The 23,701-nt window shown below is 65.8% G+C and overlaps 5 protein-coding genes across 5 annotated transcripts; all 5 read right to left on the bottom strand.

The window, feature by feature from the left end:
• Positions 1-765: 765 nt before the first annotated feature.
• On the bottom strand, positions 766-1,842 carry LSCM1_06888 (uncharacterized protein; the record flags this gene model as incomplete). The annotated part of the gene is made up of 1 exon (XM_067324291.1): positions 766-1,842. One exon carries the CDS (start codon positions 1,840-1,842, stop codon positions 766-768), a length of 1,077 nt encoding a protein of 358 aa, XP_067179962.1.
• Positions 1,843-2,570: 728 nt separating this feature from the next.
• LSCM1_06887 (uncharacterized protein) lies at positions 2,571-3,035 on the bottom strand (the record flags this gene model as incomplete). The annotated part of the gene is made up of 1 exon (XM_067324290.1): positions 2,571-3,035. One exon carries the CDS (start codon positions 3,033-3,035, stop codon positions 2,571-2,573), a length of 465 nt encoding a protein of 154 aa, XP_067179961.1.
• An 859-nt stretch (positions 3,036-3,894) lies between these two features.
• Positions 3,895-5,727, bottom strand: LSCM1_06886 (uncharacterized protein; the record flags this gene model as incomplete). Its single annotated transcript, XM_067324289.1, has 1 exon — positions 3,895-5,727. The coding sequence occupies one exon, from the start codon at positions 5,725-5,727 to the stop codon at positions 3,895-3,897; it is 1,833 nt and encodes a 610-aa protein (XP_067179960.1).
• A 2,088-nt stretch (positions 5,728-7,815) lies between these two features.
• Positions 7,816-10,530, bottom strand: LSCM1_06885 (uncharacterized protein; the record flags this gene model as incomplete). The annotated part of the gene is made up of 1 exon (XM_067324288.1): positions 7,816-10,530. One exon carries the CDS (start codon positions 10,528-10,530, stop codon positions 7,816-7,818), a length of 2,715 nt encoding a protein of 904 aa, XP_067179959.1.
• A 1,593-nt stretch (positions 10,531-12,123) lies between these two features.
• On the bottom strand, positions 12,124-22,881 carry LSCM1_06884 (uncharacterized protein; the record flags this gene model as incomplete). Its single annotated transcript, XM_067324287.1, has 1 exon — positions 12,124-22,881. One exon carries the CDS (start codon positions 22,879-22,881, stop codon positions 12,124-12,126), a length of 10,758 nt encoding a protein of 3,585 aa, XP_067179958.1.
• Positions 22,882-23,701: the final 820 nt, after the last annotated feature.

The following is a 23,701-nucleotide window of genomic DNA, read 5'->3' as shown; positions in this document are numbered from 1 at the left end:
GCCATTGACCCTGACGCTGATTTTGCGCCGCCTGCCTTTATACACCTCTGTCTCCTGTCATGGCCTTACGCGGCCTTTTTTTCCTGAGCACAGTTGCTCTACATGTCACCGCCGTGCACAAGAGAGCAGAGGGGCGGTGGCAGTCTGCGTAGGAACTGCTGCCGAAACTTTCGGTGCGGAGCAGACGCATCTTGAGACCAGCTGGGCAGATAAGCTTCTCTGCCTGGCGCACTCAAGAGGAGAGCAACGCGAATGTGTGATCACCGCTGCGGCGCCTCCGAACCGTGCCCGCACGTGCGCAACGCCTTCTCTTCATCGCCCAAGTCGCATACAAACGCAGGGAGAAGGCTGCTGAATGATTTGCTGAGCTGCTGGTGGCGGCGGCGTAGGCGCGTGTGGTACTGCGTACACACAGAGACGAACACAATCCAAAAAAAGATATCAAGAAAAAAAGGTATGGCAGCCACTAAGCTCCCGATAAGTCGCATGAGAGAAAGAGGTGTGTGTGTGTCGGAGGGGGGGAGTAAATGGGGATGGGTGACAGGGAAAGAGCCCACCCGCCGTGCACAGAAGACGAAACGCCTACGGCACGCAGGTATACACCTACTCGAGGTTGAATATTTTTGTAGCAGCGCACCACCCTCGCTTTCTCCTCGAGCAGACTGCCAGATCTGTGTGTGTATGTACGCGCGCGCACTGCCGCCCTGCTCCGTCTTGTGCACTTGCTCATCCAGCCCACCTTTCAGGTCTCGGCTACATCTCCCTTCACAAGTCCGCCTTGCTGCTGCTGCCGCCGTTCTTCTTGGGCGAGGCAGATTTTCGCGGCGACGAGTTGCTCCGAGCGCGGTTCCACAGGTCTTTCACCTTCTTTTCGTAGCCGCTGTCGCGATCTCCGTTCTTACTGGACATGCTGCCGCTGCGTGCCGGCTTCGAGGTGCCGCCGCCGTTTTCATCGGCCGCGGCGTTTTCAGTGCCTCGGCGTTTCGGCCGTGCTGCGGAAGGCGTATGCGCCGCCTTCGAGTTGGACCGCGGTGAGTTCTCTGTGGACGACAGGGGGGCGTGGCTTGGAGACGAGACGACAGCGCTGTGCTTACGCGCCTTCGGCGGGTGGCTGCGGTGACGCTCCGATTTTGGAGTCTCCTCCGTGTCTACCTCTTTGGGATGCGGCTTCTCCTCCAGCTCTGCAGCGTGGAGGGCTGGCACAGACTGCGCCTCGTGAGCGGACTGCTGCTCTTCCGGCGGCGTAGAGGGAGGGTTATCGCTCGTGCAGCGGTGCTCCTCTGCTGACAGCAGCTGCGCTTCGCAGGTCTGGGTGACGGGCGCCTCGGGAGCATCACCCGGGGGGGACTCCGTGGCGTGCACTTCCGCCTCTGGTATGGGAGCGGGTGGTGACGGAGGCACGGACGGGGCCTCAGGCTGCTCATGAAGCTTGTGCACCCGCGAGGTTTCATCGCCCCAGATGCGGTAGTGCACCTCGGCGCCCTCAGGCACGTAGACGACGATGGGTAACGTACTGCTGTAGGCGATTATCGGGCTCTCATGAAGCGCCACGAAGGTCGTTGCGTTCTCCGGGTCGCTGATGGAGCGGTGAGTGGGGCACATGTCGCCGAGCGTGACGACGTAGTAGGGGTACCCCAATTCCTGCACCCTTTCCTCCGACACAGTACCGGTAAGCTGACAAAGGCGACCATCCTCACAGTTCTCGTGACGACCGGCAATGATCTGCACGCGTAGGCGCTGCTTCTCTACAGCGGGGTCATGCGGTGGCAGGTAGATGACCTTGCGCGCCTGGCCAGGGGCGGCTGCCGGGTATGGCGCACCGTAGTCCTCGAGAGAGGGCATGGGGAAGAGCGGAAGAGGAAGGGCCGATGGTGAAGGAGAGTGAGGTCCAAGTCGATGTGTGGGCGTCAGCACACTACGGTGTGAGTGTGTATGTGTGTGTGTGTGTGTGCAATGGAAAGCGCTGAGGGGAAGAGAAAATCGCCAGAGGACGCGCGCAGGGCCCGTAAGCAGAGAGGGAGACCAAGTGCGAGGCGCGATTGAGCCGTGTGTTACTGACGCGTATGCGAGCGGAGAGTGCAGAGAATCGGTTGGACGAGGAGGGGGACGAGGAGTAGGAGGGGGTAGAAGGCAAACAGGAGAGCTTCAGAGGGTGGGAAGAGGTGAAGGTATGACCGGGCGTGTGATTGGGGGGAGAGGGTTGGCGGCAGGGGGCGTCGAGTGCGAGGATAGACTACTTCCCTTCTTCCTCCCCTCCTCCCCCAATCTCTTTCCCTTCCCGCCCGCCTGCATCGGAGCACGCGCGCGATGCGGCGTTCAAGACGGTCATCGACATCCGGGCACCCCGGACGCAAAGAGACGCGAGCAGATTGACCGAACCAACGGTGTTTGCGGTAATCGAAGCGAAACAGAGAAGACACACGAGAAGAGAGAGAGAGCGAGAGAGGTGCAGTGAATGAGGGGGGCGGGGAAGGGGAGGACAAATGGGGAGGAGGGGAAGAAGAGTGGAGGACGGAGTCGTGACTTAAGAGGGTGCTGAAGAGACTCTAGCACGCGCAGCAGATTTCTGTTCACATCTCCATAGCTTTGATGCTCTTGGCCTCATCGCCGTCGATGCCTTTGGCGCACCAGATGCGGTAGCGCAACTCACTGTCCTTCGGCACGTACACCACAATGGGTAGCTTGCTGTTATAGCGGTAGAGCTCCTTTGTGTTCAGCGCCACAAAGCGGGACCTCTTGCGTGCTGCATCACCGTGGGGCATCATGAGAGTCCCTGCCATCGTTGTCAGTGTCACGACGTAGTAGGGGTAGCCCCACCCATCGATTACCTTCTCTTCAATCTTGCCGCCAAGGAAGAAGTGGTTTGCTCCGTCTACATGAGCGACACGACCGGGGATCAGCTCCACCTTTAGGTCGTTCAGCTCCGTGTCGTCGCCCTTAGGCTCGAGGAAGATCACGAACCGGCGCTGATCCGACGTCGGCTCAGGGTACGGCGCCTTGTACTCGGCGAGCGTCTTCCCGGCGGTGGCGGACATCCCCATGCGAGTGTTCAATTCGTGGCAGTCTTCAAAAGATGACAGTAAAAGCTGAGCCCTAAACTGAGCTTTGCTCGTCTGTGTGTGCGCTTATGTGGTGTGTGCCTCTGCGTGTCTGTGCGGGGAGAGGGGGATGGAGAAGAGCCGTCGCAGCCCGTGCACGCGGCGCCGCACGCGTATGGGCGGGGCGCCGATGGGGTGGAGGGGGCGTAGAGGAGGAAGACGAGAGATAGAGGATGCGTCGGCGTGAAGTAGGAGGCGGGAGGAGTGGAGGTGGTGGTGGTGACACCGGTGTTGTGAGCGAGGGGGAGAGGGCAGTGAATCCTACAGCGACTGACACCTCTGGGCAGAGAGCATGCATCTCTGTCTGACTACTGCTTCGTGCAAGCGGCATCGAGAGGTGGGAGGGTGCGCTGCAGAGGCCGCTGCCACTAAAGGGGCGGGGGGGGACACGCATAGGGGCGAAGGAGATGCGATTCATACGAAGGAGAGCACGCACGCATGTTCGTCTGTTCCTCAGCGAAGGGAAGAAGCGGTGATGCGACACACCGACACACACACACCGCACATGGCACATCACATTGAAGGGGAGAGCGTACGAACAAAGTGAGGAGTAAATAAGGTGTGTGCGTGCGGGTGGGGGAGAGAAGGCTGGAGAGTGGGAGGGGGAGGGGGAAGACACAGATGCTGGCACTGAGTGTACCATGAACGACCAGCCGCGCTCCTCAACATCGCCGGCTTCGTGAAGCTCTCTGACATGAACTCGCCGTAAACGCGGAAAGTCTATTCCACCGTGCGCATATACATCCCCGCCGGCTGGTAAGGAGGTGGTGACCCTGGGGAGAGGTAGGCCTCTGAGTCATCCGTCGGCATCCTGGCCCTCAAGGGGCCTAGTCTCGCCATCTTCGTCGTCTTCGCCCTCGTTGAAGGAGCCGAAGAGCCTGTTCCACTCCACATATCGCTGCACCTCAGCGGGCCCAACGCTCGGCTTCAACCGCTTCAGGGCCTGTCTGAAGTCCGCGCGCTGCACTGGCCGGAGATCAGCGGCCGCCACAGTGCTCAGTTCCACAACAGACATCTCACGAAGGGGCCCCATGGCGGCCTCCCGGCACAGCTGCTTCAGGTCAGCACCCGAGTAGCCGTCGGTGCTGCGCACGAGACTGTCCAGGTCGGCGTCGGTAAGCGTATGCACGACTCGAGCGGACTCCGTCGCGGTGGCCGTGCTCGCCGCTTCGCCAGACTTCCCAACGCCGCCTGCATCGTCCGCTTCGCTCGGGTCGAGCGACTTGAGGAGGCGTTGAATTAACTCGCGGCGGGCCGCTTCGTCGGGCAATGGAATGTAGAGCCGCTTCTCCATGCGCCGCCTCGCTGCTTCATCCAATTCGTCCGGCCGATTGGTGGCCCCGATCAGGAGCACTCGATCGCCGCGGTCGGTCGCCACCCCATCCAGCTGCACCAAAAATTCTGTCTTGATTCGCCGCGCCGAGTCCATCTCTCCCTCTCCGCGCACGGACAGTAGTGAGTCGATTTCGTCGATGAATATGACGCTCGGCTGCTTCACTGTCGCGACGGCGAATAGGCAGCGCACCAGCTTCTCGCCGTCGCCCATCCACTTGGACATGAGCGAAGAGGAAGAAATATTCAGAAACGTGCACGCCGCGCGGTTGGCAATGGCGCGCGCAATCATCGTCTTGCCCGTGCCGGGTGGGCCAAAGAGTAGCAGCCCGCGCGGCGGGTCGCGCAGTCCCACAAAGAGGTCTGGACGGCGCAGTGGCCACACGATCGCCTCCTCCACACTCGCCTTAGCGTGTTGTAGTCCGGCGATGTCGTCCCACCCCACCTGCCGCGCGCCGGCGCCGTGCTCCAGTATCTCCATCGCCACCTGCGTGACGAGCTTCGCGTCGAGCGGTTTGAGGAGCGGTGGGACAGAGCCGTCTGGTAGCAGTAGGGAGGCAGGGAAGCTTCCGTTGCTGTCGTCTTCATCGCCTTGCTTATGGGGCGCCGTCACGGCGGCGGCGTTTCCCGGGCCGCGGGCTCCGCCAGCACCACTGGCCGGCGCCGTAGCTCGGCTTGCATTGCCGGCTGCTTTGCCTGCAGGGGGAGCCGGGGCGCTGCTCGCGAGCGGCTGGACGTCGAGCGCGCCTGCTGGCGCCTGCTGCTGCTGCTGTTGGTACGGAGGCTGAAAGCCGATGTTCCGCCGCAGCCCAAGGGCCGGAGAGCGCTTGCTGAGATACGCGGAGCTCATCGCACGTCCCTGCCGAACGTCGGTCAGGAGCTGCTCACCCGCCGTAACGAAGCCGCCAAGCGTACTAAATGCGCTGCTGCGACTGCTATTTGGTGACAGATAGCCCCCCCCACTAGGCGCCCCCGTTGGAGGACGTGGACACCTTTCCTCTCCTCGCACAGCGCCGCCGCTGTGACGCAGGTCGTACTCGTAGGGTGGGGCCTTCGACGGGGCAACAGACTGCTGCTGCTGCTGCGATGGGCGCCTTGCCGCGGAGGCAGACGGCGAGGGGTGTTGCTGTGGGTGCGAACGCGTGGTGGAGAGCCCAGTGCCTTCAGTGAATGCCGCGAGCGTCGTCTGACGAAGCGGTGCAGGCGGCGACACGAAAGGGTGCGGCTGCTGAAACGATGGTTGGGCACCGTGAGAGCGTGGTGCGCCGCCGACTAGGTCAGCTCGGCTCTCAGTCATTTCAGCCGCGCCACTCGTCCCCCCCTCCCCCAACTGCAGTGGCTGCGGCGGAAGCTCTGTAGCGACAGCAGCACTCAAAGCTGCGGTGTCGCCCCTTCCATCGCTGGTTCGCACTTTAAAAGAGAAGGCGAACTGGCGTGGACGCGCCGCCGGGGCAGGCCGAGTGGCCGTAGCCACGGAGAGCCCCTGCGGCGGAGGCGACCGCGAGCGGCTGCGCGACGGCGGAGTTGCTGAGCGTGATCGTGAGGCGGCAGCTTGGGCTCGAGCGCAGGTACCCTGGAGAGGAAGGGGTGGGGTGAGGGGGCCGGTAGCACGAACGGCAATGCTGGCACCTGCATCGTGACGAGCCCTTTGAGGCGCCCCGTTGGCATCGCGCTCTGCGGGGCTGCGACGTCTTCTTTGACGCAGCGCGCTCTGCGTGGTTGGCGAGTCGGCGCGCACGGCCAACAACGAATCTCTCTGTTGCTGTGATCCACTCTCGAACACGGCGCTCTTTTTTTTGCCCATGTCCGCGGCATCCAGGAACTGCCGAAGCTTGTCTGGCGCTTCCGCCAACAACGCGGCGCACATGTGCCTTATACCGGCGTCGTACGCGATCGGTGATTCATCACTCGGCGATAGGCACTGTAGCTGCGTCGCAGCAGCGGCAAGAGTGTGCAGTTTCGGGCAGTCTCCGCACGAGCCGTGCCATAGGCGAAGGACAGCTCCCCACAGGGTACAGAGTGGAAGTGCGTCGCTGACAACAGAGAGCTCGACGTCGTCCCGGGACGCTTCACGAAAGGCTCCCGTGGCGGAGAGCGGAGTGGCTGCCAAGGGCTTGGAATAGTGCATGCAGATGTCGGACACTTGACGGATCGTGAGTGACCCGACGACGGCGACGCTCGCGCCGCCTTCCGGGATTGCATAGTTTCCTTCGGCATTCCTGTCGTCTTCCTCCTTACTACGCAAGGCGCGTTGACAACGGTGGATGTGGCAGAGGTACGGGAACAGCCAGCGAAGATCGTCCGCAGTGCGCGGAGCAGTAGTGGGGGAGAGAGGGCCGCGCTTCTGTGCCCTTTCCTTCAGCGCATTGGCGTGCCGCCTAATGGAGCGAAGGGCGTCGAACATGCCTGCTGTGATATGTGTTTCCTGCTCACTATGTCTGCGGATGTGCCGCGTGCCTCTTCTACAGGGCAGTCGGGCCTCTGATGCACGGCTGTCGTGGTGAGCACTTAGACAGAGCATAAGCTTACCGTCCCTCTGCAGTCCACACAGCCGCGTACGTGTGCCAGCTGCACAGGTGGTGCGGTGGTGGAGACAGGTAAACGTGATGCAATGAAAGGGAAGAGAGCGGGGGAGCCCTCTCACAGCAAGCTCCGCTCTCCATCGACGGCGAGTACGCAGAATAGAACGGGTGAGGAAAAGAGAGAGAGGACAGGGCAACGGGTGCGCAGGAGAGGGGTAGCGCCTATACATCTGTGCATGTGTCTGTCTATGCTGGTGGCCGTTAGTGGATGCCCCCCACCTCCCACAAACAACCCTCTACGGCATGCTGCGCGAGCGCCGCAGGAGAGGGGAGCGGAGAGGAGAGACCCGCGGAAAGAGGGGAAAGGGGTGGGGTGGGGGGGCCGCCACCGTTTGTTCTTCCGTTTTTTTTCCTTTCGCTTCTTTTCGGCCGAAAAGCGATGGTGACCAACGGAGAAGAAATGTGCGAAGATGCGCGTCACGGGGGGGGAGTGAAACGGAGAGCCGACAGGGCGAGGGCGTAGAAGCAGAGACGCGCACGCGACAGACCCCCTCCCCCCCAACGACGGTAGCGACGCACAGCGATGGCTGCGAAGAGAGGGAGAGAGGATGAGCGGCGAGCTCATAGCGGTGGCTCAGACTGTGAAAGAGGATGGAAGAGATGTGAAGCATGCGGGCCGGCGGGCAGGCGCATGCGCGCAGTGGGGCTGGGTGAAGGCTGCCCTCTCCCTCCACGCTACTCCCTCTGCCGCGCGCCTTCGCTCCCCCTTCCACTCCCCGCCTGCATTGCCCACGCGTGCGTGCCGTACCTATGGAAGCCCTTTGGTCGCGCCTGCCTCTACATGCGATGGCGCTGAGGCGCGGTCACAAGAGGTGAGGCAGCATGGCTTCCCACCACGCCAGCAGGCCCACTACTCTCAGCACGTACCAGAGTGCCCATGAACCTTTCCGCAACTCCACGCGTGCCTCGCGCATGATGCTGTTGGCGCTGCCACTGCCATTTGCCGCAGTGGTGGCGCTTGCAAAATCAGCAACCTGCTGCTGGATAACTTCGTCACGCCACCTCATTGCCTCCGCCGCTGCCGCGATGACCTCCGCTATCCATGACGACATCTCTCGCACGGTCGAGGCAGTGGCCGCACCAGAAGTGGCAGCCATGGCTGTCGACGACCTCAGCGCAGCTTCCAGGGTTGCTACAACTTTGGCGTGAACTTCGCGCACACAGAAAGGCGGGCCGCTGAGCGAACGGCTTTGCACGAGGAAGCTGATGAGCTCGGCCGACATCTGCCCTGAAATGGTGATAGGTTCCCGCTGCATTACTGCTGCGATACTAGCCGGGCCACGCAGCTGCTCATCGCCCGCACACGTTGCCGTTGCCGACGCCCAAGCCTGGCGCCACATGCCAGGAAGTGCCGCGGAAATGTTCTGCCACGCTTCGAGGTGCAGATTCCACAGCCTCTGGTTCGTTTGGCCCTCTCTTTCCACCTTGCCACTTTTCTGTCCCCATGCAGTGCGCGCGTACGCAGCCAACATGTGCGCCACTGTGCCGTAGCTTTGCACAGCGTCCCAGTCGTGCCAGAGAACCTCCGAGCCAGACACCCCCTCACCTCCCCCTATCGTCTCCCTCAGCTGCCGGGCAACGTGCAGGCGCTTCGTGATGTCAGCGATGAGAGAAACACCATCGCGCTCTGCCTCCTCCGAAACCACGGGCGCGTCAGACTCGCAGGCGTGAGCCACCAGTTCTAAGAGCTCTTGGAGAGCGCGTCGACGATAGCGCCGTTCCGCCTCCTCGGCCTCCAGTCGCCGGCGCTCCGCCTCCTCGGCCTCCAGTCGCCGACGCACCGCCTCCTCGGCCTCCAGTCGCCGACGCACCGCCTCCTCGGCCTCCAGTCGCCGACGCTCCGCCTCCTCGGCCTCCAGTCGCCGACGCACCGCCTCCTCGGCCTCCAGTCGCCGACGCACCGCCTCCTCGGCCTCCAGTCGCCGACGCTCCGCCTCCTCGGCCTCCAGTCGCCGACGCTCCGCCTCCTCGGCCTCCAGTCGCCGACGCACCGCCTCCTCGGCCTCCAGTCGCCGACGCTCTGCCTCCTCGGCCTCCAGTCGCCGACGCTCCGCCTCCTCGGCCTCCAGTCGCCGACGCACCGCCTCCTCGGCCTCCAGTCGCCGACGCTCTGCCTCCTCGGCCTCCAGTCGCCGACGCTCCGCCTCCTCGGCCTCCAGTCGCCGGCGCTCCGCCTCCTCGGCCTCCAGTCGCCGACGCTCTGCCTCCTCGGCCTCCAGTCGCCGACGCACCGCCTCCTCGGCCTCCAGTCGCCGACGCTCCGCCTCCTCGGCCTCCAGTCGCCGGCGCTCCGCCTCCTCGGCCTCCAGTCGCCGACGCTCCGCCTCCTCGGCCTCCAGTCGCCGACGCACCGCCTCCTCGGCCTCCAGTCGCCGACGCTCCGCCTCCTCGGCCTCCAGTCGCCGACGCTCCGCCTCCTCGGCCTCCAGTCGCCGACGCTCCGCCTCCTCGGCCTCCAGTCGCCGGCGCTCCGCCTCCTCGGCCTCCAGTCGCCGACGCTCTGCCTCCTCGGCCTCCAGTCGCCGACGCTCCGCCTCCTCGGCCTCCAGTCGCCGGCGCTCCGCCTCCTCGGCCTCCAGTCGCCGACGCTCTGCCTCCTCGGCCTCCAGTCGCCGACGCACCGCCTCCTCGGCCTCCAGTCGCCGACGCTCCGCCTCCTCGGCCTCCAGTCGCCGGCGCTCCGCCTCCTCGGCCTCCAGTCGCCGACGCTCCGCCTCCTCGGCCTCCAGTCGCCGACGCTCCGCCTCCTCGGCCTCCAGTCGCCGGCGCTCCGCCTCCTCGGCCTCCAGTCGCCGACGCTCCGCCTCCTCGGCCTCCAGTCGCCGACGCACCGCCTCCTCGGCCTCCAGTCGCCGACGCACCGCCTCCTCGGCCTCCAGTCGCCGACGCACCGCCTCCTCGGCCTCCAGTCGCCGGCGCTCCGCCTCCTCGGCCTCCAGTCGCCGACGCTCTGCCTCCTCGGCCTCCAGTCGCCGACGCACCGCCTCCTCGGCCTCCAGTCGCCGACGCACCGCCTCCTCGGCCTCCAGTCGCCGACGCACCGCCTCCTCGGCCTCCAGTCGCCGACGCTCCGCCTCCTCGGCCTCCAGTCGCCGACGCACCGCCTCCTCGGCCTCCAGTCGCCGACGCTCTGCCTCCTCGGCCTCCAGTCGCCGACGCACCGCCTCCTCGGCCTCCAGTCGCCGACGCACCGCCTCCTCGGCCTCCAGTCGCCGACGCTCCGCCTCCTCGGCCTCCAGTCGCCGGCGCTCCGCCTCCTCGGCCTCCAGTCGCCGACGCTCCGCCTCCTCGGCCTCCAGTCGCCGACGCACCGCCTCCTCGGCCTCCAGTCGCCGACGCACCGCCTCCTCGGCCTCCAGTCGCCGGCGCTCCGCCTCCTCGGCCTCCAGTCGCCGACGCTCCGCCTCCTCGGCCTCCAGTCGCCGACGCTCCGCCTCCTCGGCCTCCAGTCGCCGGCGCTCCGCCTCTCTGGTTGCGGATGCGTCGGCTACTGCCGGGGAGGAAGTTGGGGGTGGCATGGTGGACGAGAGGACGGAAACGTCACCGAGACGTTTGTTTCGTCGTCTCGTGAGAAGGGAATGGGCTTTTTGAGGTTCATCTTCGATGGTGGAAGCCTCGCGCGGTGCGCAAAGGCCCCGGATGCCGCTGTGAAAGGTGGGAGGTGCGGGAGTGTGGGCTGTGATAGGGTCTCCGCGACAGATTTTATCGTGGCCTGTAACTCTGAGAGGGCTGCGGGTTGCAGCGTTAGCGAGCGCAACGGTAGCCAACGCGGAAGAGTTCGCTAACTGCGGTGGTGACCCTGAGGGAGGGAAGATATGCGGAGGGGTGTAGGTGGGCTCCTGCGCCGCCGACGGTGAGGCACGGCGCTGCCTGGGCTGCGCGAAGGCGACGCTGGAGACAAAGACGTCATCGGTGTCGGTCGTGTGCTGCGTTCCAATGGCGGATGGTGCTGGCGTCCCTCGTGAGAGCGGTGGGAGAGGCTGCCGCTCGAGCTTGGGTGCCGGACCGCCCGAATCATTGCCGTCACCCAGGTCCTTCACGTCTGTACACATACCGCAGTCAGGAGGAGAGACAACGCTGACAGGAGGGTGACGCGACCCAGCCGATGCGCCGGTGCGCTGACGGACGTGCATCAAGCCATGCAGGTACGCCTGGCGATCACTTTCTAACATCACCAATACCTGTGAATTCTGCTGTTGAGCGTGCTGATTTGCCTGCAGCCCCTCATCCGCGCTGAAGCTATTGCACCTGAGCTGCGGCGCAGGCGATACAGCGCTATCACCGTCATGGTCACTGCTGCCGCCGCGTGCGAAGGAGAAGAGTGAGCGCAGAGGCCAAGTGCGGCTGCTGCTGGTGGCTCCTGGGGTGGCGATGGCACCACTGTTGTTTAGGCGCACCACAGGAGCGCTGCCATGCGGGCTTCTGCTCTTGCCGTTGCCGCCATCGCCCGCCTGTCCTTCCGCCGAGGCAGATCTGGGGGACCGCGAGCTCGTATCAAGACGCCACATGGTCACGGTAAGGCGCACTGGACGTGTGTGAGTAGGCGCATATGCCCGCCCACGACGAGCACCTGTACGAGCGTGAGTTTATGAGCTGACTGGCAAGCGTGTCAACGCGACAGGGGAGGATAGTAGATGAGATAGAGGAGGCGCTGATGGCACTGGTGGGGTCCACGCAGGTGGGATGCACGCAATGGTCTTCAGAGCGTATGGACACAGGCGGTATCGTCGCCGCCATCGCTGGCGCGTACCGGACCACTTTTTCGTTTACGTGGGCGCTTGTTCTGTTTCTTACGACAGGGCGCCGCCGTCGCTCGCCAATCCGCTCGCAGCGACACGCGCCCGCAAACGCGGAGAGGAGCACCACCAGCGAGCGAGGAGGACGAACACACGAAAACACAGCGTCAGGAGTGGGGTTGTGGGTGGTGGTGGACGGCGGCACTGGAACGGCGGGGCACGCCTGAACGATGGATGGGGCCAACAGACATCAAGAAGCTGAAAAAGCACATAAACCACAGGAGGTTCACGCCGCTCAAAGATGCACAGGAGTGAGCCCTGCCACGAGAAAAACGTCTCCGTCATCCCACACGGCCACGCGAAGGTGGCCTTGCGCTACTCGTCTGGCTGCGAAGGTGTGGCCGCAGGCTCGCGGGGGTGCCCAGCGGTGGACCGGCCATACATGAACCAGCGATTCGTCGCCGTGGCGGCGGCAGGCTCGAAAGGCCTCGCACGGTCGCGCGCCGCGGTGGGCGGGATGCTGACGCTTCCGTTTCGGTGCTGCACCGTTTGAAGAGCACCACTTCCGGGGGGGTGCGGTCGAGGCTCCGAGGACGGACGCCGCGACACGATGCCGCGGGGTGTGCTCGTCGACATGGTTACCGTTCCTGCGGATGGGGCAGTGGCCAAAGACGAGGTGGCGGCGAAGGCTCGCTCCGGCTGGCCGCTGTTGCTGCTGCAGGTGGCATTGAGACGTCCGCGACGCCCGCCGAGTCGCTGCGGAGAACCTGAAGGCGGTTCTGGGCGGCGCGGTGGGGTGACAGGCAGACAGGGCGCTCTCGCTGCCGTTGCCGCGCGCGTCACCACTTTCTGCTCATCACGAGCGCTATCCTGCTTCGCGAGCCCTTGCTGCGCCACTGCTTTGTAGAACTTTGAGAAGTCGCTGAAGTCCACGAGCGTTGGCAACGGGAGGCCGCGCGGCGCATCAGGGAAGAGCAGCCGCTCCACATCCGTTCGACTCATGTGCCGCTTTTCCCCAAGCGTGAGCATAATGAAGTCCGTCGCGTCGGTGCGGTCCAGCACGCCGAAGTGATCGACGTCGACCCCGTCGAAGAAGAACCGTAACGTTTCGACGTCTTCGGTGCTCATGGGAATGTCAGTGGTGCTCTCCTTCCGCATGCGCACCATCATGCGCTTGATTAGGCGGTCCGCTTCCTGCTTGCCCTGCGTGATGAAGGGTAGGCGTTGCCGCTTGTTGAGGAACCGATTCGTCCTTTTCCCCCGCGCTGCAAAGATGGCGTCCCGCAGCTGCTGATCCTCCGGGCTCTCCATCAATGCCTGAGAATCCTTCACCGGCGGCGCCACATCAGCAACACCGCGCGTCGTCTCTACAATGGCGCGAACACGGTTCACGTAGCGCGTCTCCCGGCGCCCCTCGGCAGCTGCTGCCTTGGTGCGCGCCAGCTTCTCCACCACGTCTCGCATCTGCTGCTGGAGGTGTGCGCTCTCCTGGTACGCCGCGCCACGCGCGCAGCGCTGGAACTCCGCGTCGTTCGTGAAGCCCAACTCTGTCAGCGCGAACCCGCACGGGAGCGTCGCGAGAAAGGGAAACCGTTCAAACAAAGCCTCGTTGGCCGCTTGCTTGCGAGTGGACCACGCGGTGAGGTAATTGGCGATGCGCTGTTGCGAGGCGGCGCTGTTCATCAGTTGACGCAGTCCACTGTCCTCATCGAGCTCCTCCGCGGTGAGGCGTGCCCACCGCAAAGGAAGCTGACGTGGGTTCTCGGCGGGGTCGCTGCTGGTGGTAGCCACCTGCAGCCGGCGGGCCTGACGCACTGCTTGAATCTTGGCAGAGGTCGCCGCACGAGGCTCCATTCCTGTTTTCGATCGCAGCACTATCCACTCCCGCAGCAGTGCTTTCAGCTCCCGAAGCCGCGCCAAGAGCAGTGCGCTGGCACCGACGCCACTGCCTGCGTAACGAGTTAGGTCGAAGTGCTCAAAGACGTACGCCATCGGCTCCACGTCGGCCTCCACCTCTTCCTGGACCACCGTTCGTGCCAGAAAGGGCTGCGCCTCGCCCAGGACGCGCTGCACCAGAGCTGCCGCTTCGGCCACCTCCCGACCCCCTTCCGACCATACTTCATCAATGGCGCGGGGAGGGCGGCTACTCGGCGAGGAAGGCGCCGAGCCACGGGGCGCTGCTGATGGTCGCCTTGAGCGTCTCACCGGTTCTGCGGCGTTTCCTTCACTTGCAGCCCCGCCGTGACGGCGACGGCGATCGCTCGGGGTCTCCAGCTGCTCTTCCAACATCGAGGTGTGGATCTCACGAACTTCCTCTTCTTCCAGCTGCGAAATGCTGATACGAGAGCGTTGCGCGCTGGCCGGGCGAGAGATGCGCTGCTTCAGCTTGCTCCGCGGCCTGCTTGTGGGGCTTGGGCCCCGCTGCTGATCCAGCGTTGGCCTGGGAGCCGATGCCATCGCAGCACGTGTGGTCTCGTGTGGTGTCCGCTGCTGCGGGTCGCTCTCCCGCTCACACAGTAGCCCGACGGTCACCTCCGGTGCCTCGACTGCAACCGGAAGCACGAGAGAGCCCATGCGCGACGTGCTGTGCTTCCGTTGCTTAGTGCGGACCATCGGCTCCGCATCTGCTTTACCGCCCCTCGAGTCGCGTCTTCTCTGGAGTGCTGTCGACACCAAAGTCTTGGCAGAGCCCATCATTGGCTTCGGCTTGGTTGGCAGCTGGTGCGCGCGTGTCTTCCGCTGTTGCGACTGGGGCGGCTGAGGAATGCGGCTTCGGCCTTCGCTAGCTTGCCTGTTGGCGCCACAGGTGCTTGTGCTGTGAACCTCTGAATGGTGGTGCACAAGAGCCCGATCGGGCAGAGAATCCATTTCGTCCACGTTGTGCTCGACAACCTCCCCGGGAGTCTCATCAGGGATCGCGTCGACTGAGGCGCTGCTGGTGCGACGCGCACGCAGGCGCTTCTTGAGCACGCGCTTCCGTCCCTTACGTGTGTCACTCAGGCCACGCCGCGGTGACAGGCCCGTGCCATCGCTGCTTGACGCCACCGTCGTCTCTGCGGACGGGGCTGGCGTTGCACCGAGGGGAAGAACAGCGGAGGAGGCGAAACTGCTCTCTGCCCACGCTGCTGCTGAGGTTGCTGATGCGAGCCCGCCAGCTGGTACGATCGTGCCGTCACCCAGCATTGCGCATGCCTCGCTGTGGGGTACACTTTCGGCAGTAATGCTGCCGAGTCGGTGCCGGCTTCCAAGCTGCGAGCGCTGCCGTCGTTGCTGTTTCTTCGGCGTGTGTGGCTTCGATGCCAGCTGGCTGCCTTGCGGGCGTTCCGACGACAGAGGCATCGATGAAAGGCCTTCCGGCACCGTCAGGATGTCGCTCGCCCCGGTGGAGCAGGGGAGGCTTGTGTGAAACTCGTCCTCCTCAATCTCCGTAAACACGTTATCCGGGATGACGTCCACGTCCAGCCTTGTCCAGCTCATGCTGCGCTTCTTGCGCTCGCGCGACTTGCGCGTCCTCGGTATGCGGCTACCGCTGATGCTTCTGGCTTCGCTGGCGTCAGCAGCAGCGTCTAAAATGTCGTTGAGCGACACGAAGCGCCGCTGACGATGACGGAGACGCAGCTGGTGCTTCCACCGCTTCGTCATCTCCTCTCCGCTGAGCCGGCGTAGAGGCGTGTGCGCCGACGACGCACACGCCTGCTCAGCATCGAGGACGTAAGTGGGGTCTGCGATAAGCTCCACGCTGCGCTTGCGCTCCTCTGACTCGAGCGACGCAATGAGGTCCAGCTGGTTGAACGTGGCCAACAGCAGCTGCCGCTGCGCCTCCAATTGCTGAAAGGTGCCATCGTGTCGCAACGCCGGATTGACATCCCGCACGCTCCATGGGAACCGCTGCCGCAGCGCTGTCAGCTCCGCCGCCATGTCCTCGGACGCAGCCACGAGCGCATTGCAAAGTTCGGTTAACAGCTCGCGATCTTCGACGGTGGCCGGCGGGACAGCCCCGCCCCTTTTTTCTGCGACCACGAGTCCATCGCGCGCCTTCCACAGTAGGCTGTGCAGATCCACCAGTGACACTGTTGGCGGCACGACGTCCATCAGCTGCAGCTGGCTTAGGCGGGTCGCCATCGCTGCCTTCATGTCGATGATGTGCAGCGCCTGCTCCTCAGCGCACTCGCGAAGAAGGTCCTCATAAATGCGCAGCTTCTCGCGATCGATTGTCTCTGCTGACAGAACGGCACGCCACTTGCGCAGATACGAACCAAAGAGCGGGTCGTTGGACAGGGGCAGCTGCCGCAGCGGCACACCGTGCACGTCGTTCATCTCCAGGAATGGGTGACGCGAGCGCACTGCCTCGTCCTCGTCCACTTTGTAGACGCGCAGCGTCTTCACCTGCCTCGCCGCCGCGTGGTAACGCCCGAGCAGCACCTCCGCACTGACTTCCGCCTCGTCGTTCCACACAGGGACGCCGATGTCGCTAATGAGCACGCCATGGACACGCCGCGGCAGGAACGGATGGCGCTGACGGCGCCACTCCGTCTTCACGTGTTTCTCCTGTGCCAGCTGCGTCGCGCGCGAGAGAAGGGCCTCCTCTGCGGCTGCCACCTCCTCTGGGGGAGCGACCTTCTTGCGCACCAGCTCGAGCTCTGCGGCCATAGAGCAGAAGGCGACATCCGTGAGAGCGTCGAGCTCGCCGAGGTGGATGCCCGGCAGCGGCTCAACCGGCAAAAAAGGGAAGCGGTCCGAGAGACCTTCGATGTCCATCACGTGCGCGAACTCCCACTCGGCCTCCTCCTCGACACGCCGCATGACCCACTCGCGCATCCGCTTCTCGAGCTGCTTCTGCACCACCGTCTTGGTATGCGGGTGGGGGGAGGTGATGCTGCTACTACTCGCAATGCTGCTGATGCGACTGCGCCGTTCAGCTTCTGGGGTTGCCCTGATTGTCGTCGTTGTCGAGGCGTCCTCCCTGACTGCGGAACCGCGCAGCTTGACGTACTCAATGTACAGCTTCTGGAATGGCATGTCGTACTCCAAGTGAAGGCGTTGCAGCGACACAGGAAGGTCCTGATAATCGAGGAAAGGGTAGGTGTCACGCAGGTGTTTCTCTGCGGTCACGTACGCAGCTACGCGCTCGCTCACGAGGATCCGCATGGCCTCCTCGCGCTCTTTCACGCCCTTTAGCTTGGCACGTAACGGCCCAATGAGGTCCTCACGCTGCGATGCCAGCTGCATGAACTCCGGATCCGCCTCCAGCCCCAGCTCCTCAATGGGCACATCATCAATTACAGCCGGCAGGAAGGGGTACCTTTCGCACAGGTTGCTTGGCGGCTGCAGGAGGCGATCGCGCTCCGTAGCAAGCCGCATGAACTCATCGTCTTCGTCCAGCCGCAGCTCGGTGAGCGACACCTTCATCAGGCGGTGCACCTGCAAGAACGGGTACCTTCTCAGGATGGCATTGTCACGGCGCTGCCGACTCCGTTGAAGCCGTGCGGCGTCTCCCGTGAGCTGACGCAACCGCCGCTTCAGCAGCTCCGAGACGCATCGAACGCCACTGCGGTGCCCAGCAGCCATCAAGGATGCCTTCTGGCGCTGCAGATAGAGGAAGCTCGAGTCCTTCACAGCCTTTGCATGAGCGGCTCGCGCGTGTGTGGCGTACGTGTCTTCCTCCAAACATGAGTCTGCGCCGTCGTCGTCGCCGTCCACGTCGGCCTCGTCTTCAGGGTAGTCACAAAGCGGCTCCATCCGCTGGCGGCGTGCCTGGCGGCGAGACCATATGCGGTGCGTGTACTGAGCCACGTCGGTGGCACGGCGCAGCCGACTCACCAGCGACGAAGGCTTGCGATGCGCCTTGGCAAGGCGCAGCTTCGCCTCCGCAATGCAGTAGTTGTTGAGGGCAAGAGCCACACATCGGTCGTCAGCGATGAGAGCCACATTACGCGCACGCATCTCTTCCTGGACTTGGGTTAGGGTCGGCTCCTCTTCCCCCATGAGCGCTAACCAATCGGCATACGCCGCCCGCAGCGCGGCGAGATAGTCATCCGTCTCTAGGGAAGGGTTCACGTCCCGCACGCAGCTTGGGAAGCTGCGGCGCAGCCGATGCAGCTCCTTCGCGATACCCGCCTCTGCTTCCAAATAGGCCTCCAGGAGGGCGTTTCCGCGCCGCCGAATCGCCTTCTTCGCCACAGCCTCGTCGCTTGCGCCGCACTTCGGGTTCTCCAATACGTCCAGCCGCCACTCGACGATCTCCTCGTCCTCAGCAATATGCAGGGCGGTAAAGACGACCCCGACAGATCGACGATGCCGGGGCAAGTAGCGCCGGCGCCCCTTCATCTCCCGGGCTATCACGCCCCGAGCAAGCGCCTCCACACGCTCACGCATTTCTCCCTCTACCAACTCGATCAGCACCACATCAATCTTTGCCGAGCCTTTCAGCCGAAGACGTCGCCTCATAAGGCGCTGAAGCTTCCGATCCGTCTGCACGTCCAAATCGCGAAGCGGTACAAGAAGCATATCGTTGTGCGCGAGGTACGGATGCCGTGCACGAACCGCGTGGCTTTCTTCCATTCGCAGCATCTCCACTGCCTTTCTATCAACCGCGAGCTCGCGCGCACGGTCCTGAACACGCGCCTCTATCGTGTGCAGCTTTACCGCGTTTGTGCGCGGACTCCCCAGCAACGGCGCGCGCTGCGCCACCAGTTCCTGGAACAGCTCGTCCTGCGCCAGCGGCACCTCGCTCAGTGGCACGCCCGCCACGCGCTTCGACAGGAACGGGTAGCGCGCCTGCACCTCCTCCGTCGCGCGCAGCTTCGCCGCCGCCACCTCGGCAGCGCGGCACGCCAGCGCCTCCTCCGCGGCGCGCAGCGCCTGCGGGCTGGTCTCCGGGCTTCTGCGCAGGTCCACCAGCTCGTTCGCCAGCGTGCGGAACTCGGGGTCTTCCATCACACCGGCCTCCGCGAGCGGCATACCCGGCACCGGCTCCTCCGGCAGGAACGGGAAGCGCTCGTGCAGCCCCTCCGCGTCCACCAGACGGTGACGATGGCGCTCGGTCTTGTCCTCCGCAGCACGGCGCGCCAGCTCGCCGATCGCCTTCTCCAGTCGCCTCGCCTCCGGCCCCTGCGCCGACACCGGGTCCTTGGCCAGCTCCTCCAGCTGCGCCAGTAGCGGCTTCATGCCCGGATCGTTGGCCATGTCCAGCTCGCGCAGCGACACGCCGCCAGGCAGCGCGCCCACAAACGGCAGCCTCTCGCGCAGGGCCTCCTCTTCGCGCGCATGCTCCGCTACCAGCTCACACGCGCGCACACGCATCTGCTGCTCCGCGAACGCCAGCGCCTGCCGCGGCGCCGTCGGCGTCGCCTTCAGCGCCGCGTGCTCGGCCGCTAGACCCACGAACACAGCGTCGTCCTCTAGGCCGGCCGCCGTGAGTGTCTCACCCGTCACGGTAGGACCAAGGAAGGGGTAGCGTGCCTGCAGCACCGCCACCGCACGCACCTCCGCCGCCCCCGCGCGTGCGGCGTCGCTGTTTAGCTGCGCCACGCGGTCCTTCATCTGCTCCTCCACACACCGAATGCCGTCCGCGTTGACGACCTCGTCCTCCTTCACCAGCGAGGCGCGCAGCGCCGCCAGCTCTTGGTAGTACGGGTCGCTGTGCCGCAGCGTCGCAGCGTGGCGGGACCTGGCCACCGGTGCCGTCTCGTCCTGCTGCTCGTGCACCTCGCCGGCAACGTCCATCGGCACCTCCTGTGCGTCCAGCATGCGGCGGCGGCGGTGACGGTGGCGCCGACTGTGGTAGTCGTCCAGCTCGCCGCTCTCCAGCGCCACGTCGTTCATGTCCAACAGACGCGGAGGGTTGGCGGGCTGGCGCCGGCAGCGACGCCTGCGCCCGCTCTCCACCTCCGAACCGCGCTCCTGCATGAGTCCCTCGACGTTGGCCAGCGGTGTCCTGTTGGCTGCAGGGTCTGAAAGCAGGCCTGCGTGCTGCGCCGCCAGCGACGCGAACATGGCGTCCTTGCCCACCGCCTCCGTCACATCGCGTGCGCACATCGGGTACTGCCTCAGCACCGCCGCACGCGCCTGCGCCGCCTCCACCTCGACGTCAGCGTCCTCGTCCATCAGCTCCTGCACGCGCGCTGCCGCCGCCGCCTCCGCGGCACGCAGTGCAGCGCGGTCGGGCTTCGGCTGGCCAGCGAGCACCGCGCGCCGCTGCTCGAGCTGCGCCAGCTGTGGGTCCAGTGCAAGCGCCAGCGACGACAGCATCGCCGCGCCAGGCGCCGCCGCCACATTCGGGTACCTGGCTCGCAGCTCCGCCTCCGCCGCGAGCTTCGCCTCCGCCACCTCCACAGCGCGCTCCGTCAGGCGCGCCTCCACCATCGTCAGCTCCGCCGCGTTCTCCACCGGCCACTCCTTCAGTTTCAGCCGGCGGTCCATCAGCCGCGCATACGCGGCGTCCCGCCACAGGCCCAGCTCGCGCAGCGGCACGCCGCGAACGTCGCTGTGCGGCAGGAACGGGTTGCGCGCGCGCACCTCGTCATCTGCGGCATCGCGGAGACCATCCAGCCTGCTCTTGGCATCCGCGAGCTCGCGCGCACGGTCCTGAACACGCGCCTCTATCGTGTGCAGCTTTACCGCGTTTGTGCGCGGACTCCCCAGCAACGGCGCGCGCTGCGCCACCAGTTCCTGGAACAGCTCGTCCTGCGCCAGCGGCACCTCGCTCAGTGGCACGCCCGCCACGCGCTTCGACAGGAACGGGTAGCGCGCCTGCACCTCCTCCGTCGCGCGCAGCTTCGCCGCCGCCACCTCGGCAGCGCGGCACGCCAGCGCCTCCTCCGCGGCGCGCAGCGCCTTTAAAACCCCCTGCAACGTGTTGCGCAGGTCCACCAGCTCGTTCGCCAGCGTGCGGAACTCGGGGTCTTCCATCACACCGGCCTCCGCGAGCGGCATACCCGGCACCGGCTCCTCCGGCAGGAACGGGAAGCGCTCGTGCAGCCCCTCCGCGTCCACCAGACGGTGACGATGGCGCTCGGTCTTGTCCTCCGCAGCACGGCGCGCCAGCTCGCCGATCGCCTTCTCCAGTCGCCTCGCCTCCGGCCCCTGCGCCGACACCGGGTCCTTGGCCAGCTCCTCCAGCTGCGCCAGTAGCGGCTTCATGCCCGGATCGTTGGCCATGTCCAGCTCGCGCAGCGACACGCCGCCAGGCAGCGCGCCCACAAACGGCAGCCTCTCGCGCAGGGCCTCCTCTTCGCGCGCATGCTCCGCTACCAGCTCACACGCGCGCACACGCATCTGCTGCTCCGCGAACGCCAGCGCCTGCCGCGGCGCCGTCGGCGTCGCCTTCAGCGCCGCGTGCTCGGCCGCTAGACCCACGAACACAGCGTCGTCCTCTAGGCCGGCCGCCGTGAGTGTCTCACCCGTCACGGTAGGACCAAGGAAGGGGTAGCGTGCCTGCAGCACCGCCACCGCACGCACCTCCGCCGCCCCCGCGCGTGCGGCGTCGCTGTTTAGCTGCGCCACGCGGTCCTTCATCTGCTCCTCCACACACCGAATGCCGTCCGCGTTGACGACCTCGTCCTCCTTCACCAGCGAGGCGCGCAGCGCCGCCAGCTCTTGGTAGTACGGGTCGCTGTGCCGCAGCGTCGCAGCGTGGCGGGACCTGGCCACCGGTGCCGTCTCGTCCTGCTGCTCGTGCACCTCGCCGGCAACGTCCATCGGCACCTCCTGTGCGTCCAGCATGCGGCGGCGGCGGTGACGGTGGCGCCGACTGTGGTAGTCGTCCAGCTCGCCGCTCTCCAGCGCCACGTCGTTCATGTCCAACAGACGCGGAGGGTTGGCGGGCTGGCGCCGGCAGCGACGCCTGCGCCCGCTCTCCACCTCCGAACCGCGCTCCTGCATGAGTCCCTCGACGTTGGCCAGCGGTGTCCTGTTGGCTGCAGGGTCTGAAAGCAGGCCTGCGTGCTGCGCCGCCAGCGACGCGAACATGGCGTCCTTGCCCACCGCCTCCGTCACATCGCGTGCGCACATCGGGTACTGCCTCAGCACCGCCGCACGCGCCTGCGCCGCCTCCACCTCGACGTCAGCGTCCTCGTCCATCAGCTCCTGCACGCGCGCTGCCGCCGCCGCCTCCGCGGCACGCAGTGCAGCGCGGTCGGGCTTCGGCTGGCCAGCGAGCACCGCGCGCCGCTGCTCGAGCTGCGCCAGCTGTGGGTCCAGTGCAAGCGCCAGCGACGACAGCATCGCCGCGCCAGGCGCCGCCGCCACATTCGGGTACCTGGCTCGCAGCTCCGCCTCCGCCGCGAGCTTCGCCTCCGCCACCTCCACAGCGCGCTCCGTCAGGCGCGCCTCCACCATCGTCAGCTCCGCCGCGTTCTCCACCGGCCACTCCTTCAGTTTCAGCCGGCGGTCCATCAGCCGCGCATACGCGGCGTCCCGCCACAGGCCCAGCTCGCGCAGCGGCACGCCGCGAACGTCGCTGTGCGGCAGGAACGGGTTGCGCGCGCGCACCTCGTCATCTGCGGCATCGCGGAGACCATCCAGCCTGCTCTTGGCATCCGCGAGCTCGCGCGCACGGTCCTGAACACGCGCCTCTATCGTGTGCAGCTTTACCGCGTTTGTGCGCGGACTCCCCAGCAACGGCGCGCGCTGCGCCACCAGTTCCTGGAACAGCTCGTCCTGCGCCAGCGGCACCTCGCTCAGTGGCACGCCCGCCACGCGCTTCGACAGGAACGGGTAGCGCGCCTGCACCTCCTCCGTCGCGCGCAGCTTCGCCGCCGCCACCTCGGCAGCGCGGCACGCCAGCGCCTCCTCCGCGGCGCGCAGCGCCTGCGGGCTGGTCTCCGGGCTTCTGCGCAGGTCCACCAGCTCGTTCGCCAGCGTGCGGAACTCGGGGTCTTCCATCACACCGGCCTCCGCGAGCGGCATACCCGGCACCGGCTCCTCCGGCAGGAACGGGAAGCGCTCGTGCAGCCCCTCCGCGTCCACCAGACGGTGACGATGGCGCTCGGTCTTGTCCTCCGCAGCACGGCGCGCCAGCTCGCCGATCGCCTTCTCCAGTCGCCTCGCCTCCGGCCCCTGCGCCGACACCGGGTCCTTGGCCAGCTCCTCCAGCTGCGCCAGTAGCGGCTTCATGCCCGGATCGTTGGCCATGTCCAGCTCGCGCAGCGACTACGCCGCCAGGCAGCGCGCCCACAAACGGCAGCCTCTCGCGCAGGGCCTCCTCTTCGCGCGCATGCTCCGCTACCAGCTCACACGCGCGCACACGCATCTGCTGCTCCGCGAACGCCAGCGCCTGCCGCGGCGCCGTCGGCGTCGCCTTCAGCGCCGCGTGCTCGGCCGCTAGACCCACGAACACAGCGTCGTCCTCTAGGCCGGCCGCCGTGAGTGTCTCACCCGTCACGGTAGGACCAAGGAAGGGGTAGCGTGCCTGCAGCACCGCCACCGCACGCACCTCCGCCGCCCCCGCGCGTGCGGCGTCGCTGTTTAGCTGCGCCACGCGGTCCTTCATCTGCTCCTCCACACACCGAATGCCGTCCGCGTTGACGACCTCGTCCTCCTTCACCAGCGAGGCGCGCAGCGCCGCCAGCTCTTGGTAGTACGGGTCGCTGTGCCGCAGCGTCGCAGCGTGGCGGGACCTGGCCACCGGTGCCGTCTCGTCCTGCTGCTCGTGCACCTCGCCGGCAACGTCCATCGGCACCTCCTGTGCGTCCAGCATGCGGCGGCGGCGGTGACGGTGGCGCCGACTGTGGTAGTCGTCCAGCTCGCCGCTCTCCAGCGCCACGTCGTTCATGTCCAACAGACGCGGAGGGTTGGCGGGCTGGCGCCGGCAGCGACGCCTGCGCCCGCTCTCCACCTCCGAACCGCGCTCCTGCATGAGTCCCTCGACGTTGGCCAGCGGTGTCCTGTTGGCTGCAGGGTCTGAAAGCAGGCCTGCGTGCTGCGCCGCCAGCGACGCGAACATGGCGTCCTT

The sequence above is a fragment of the Leishmania martiniquensis genome, chromosome 15 (genome assembly GCF_017916325.1).
Source record: "Leishmania martiniquensis isolate LSCM1 chromosome 15, whole genome shotgun sequence".
Classification (NCBI taxonomy): Eukaryota; Euglenozoa; class Kinetoplastea; order Trypanosomatida; family Trypanosomatidae; genus Leishmania; species Leishmania martiniquensis.
Note: the sequence above shows the minus strand (reverse complement) of the source record. Positions and strands in the feature narration are given on the sequence as shown.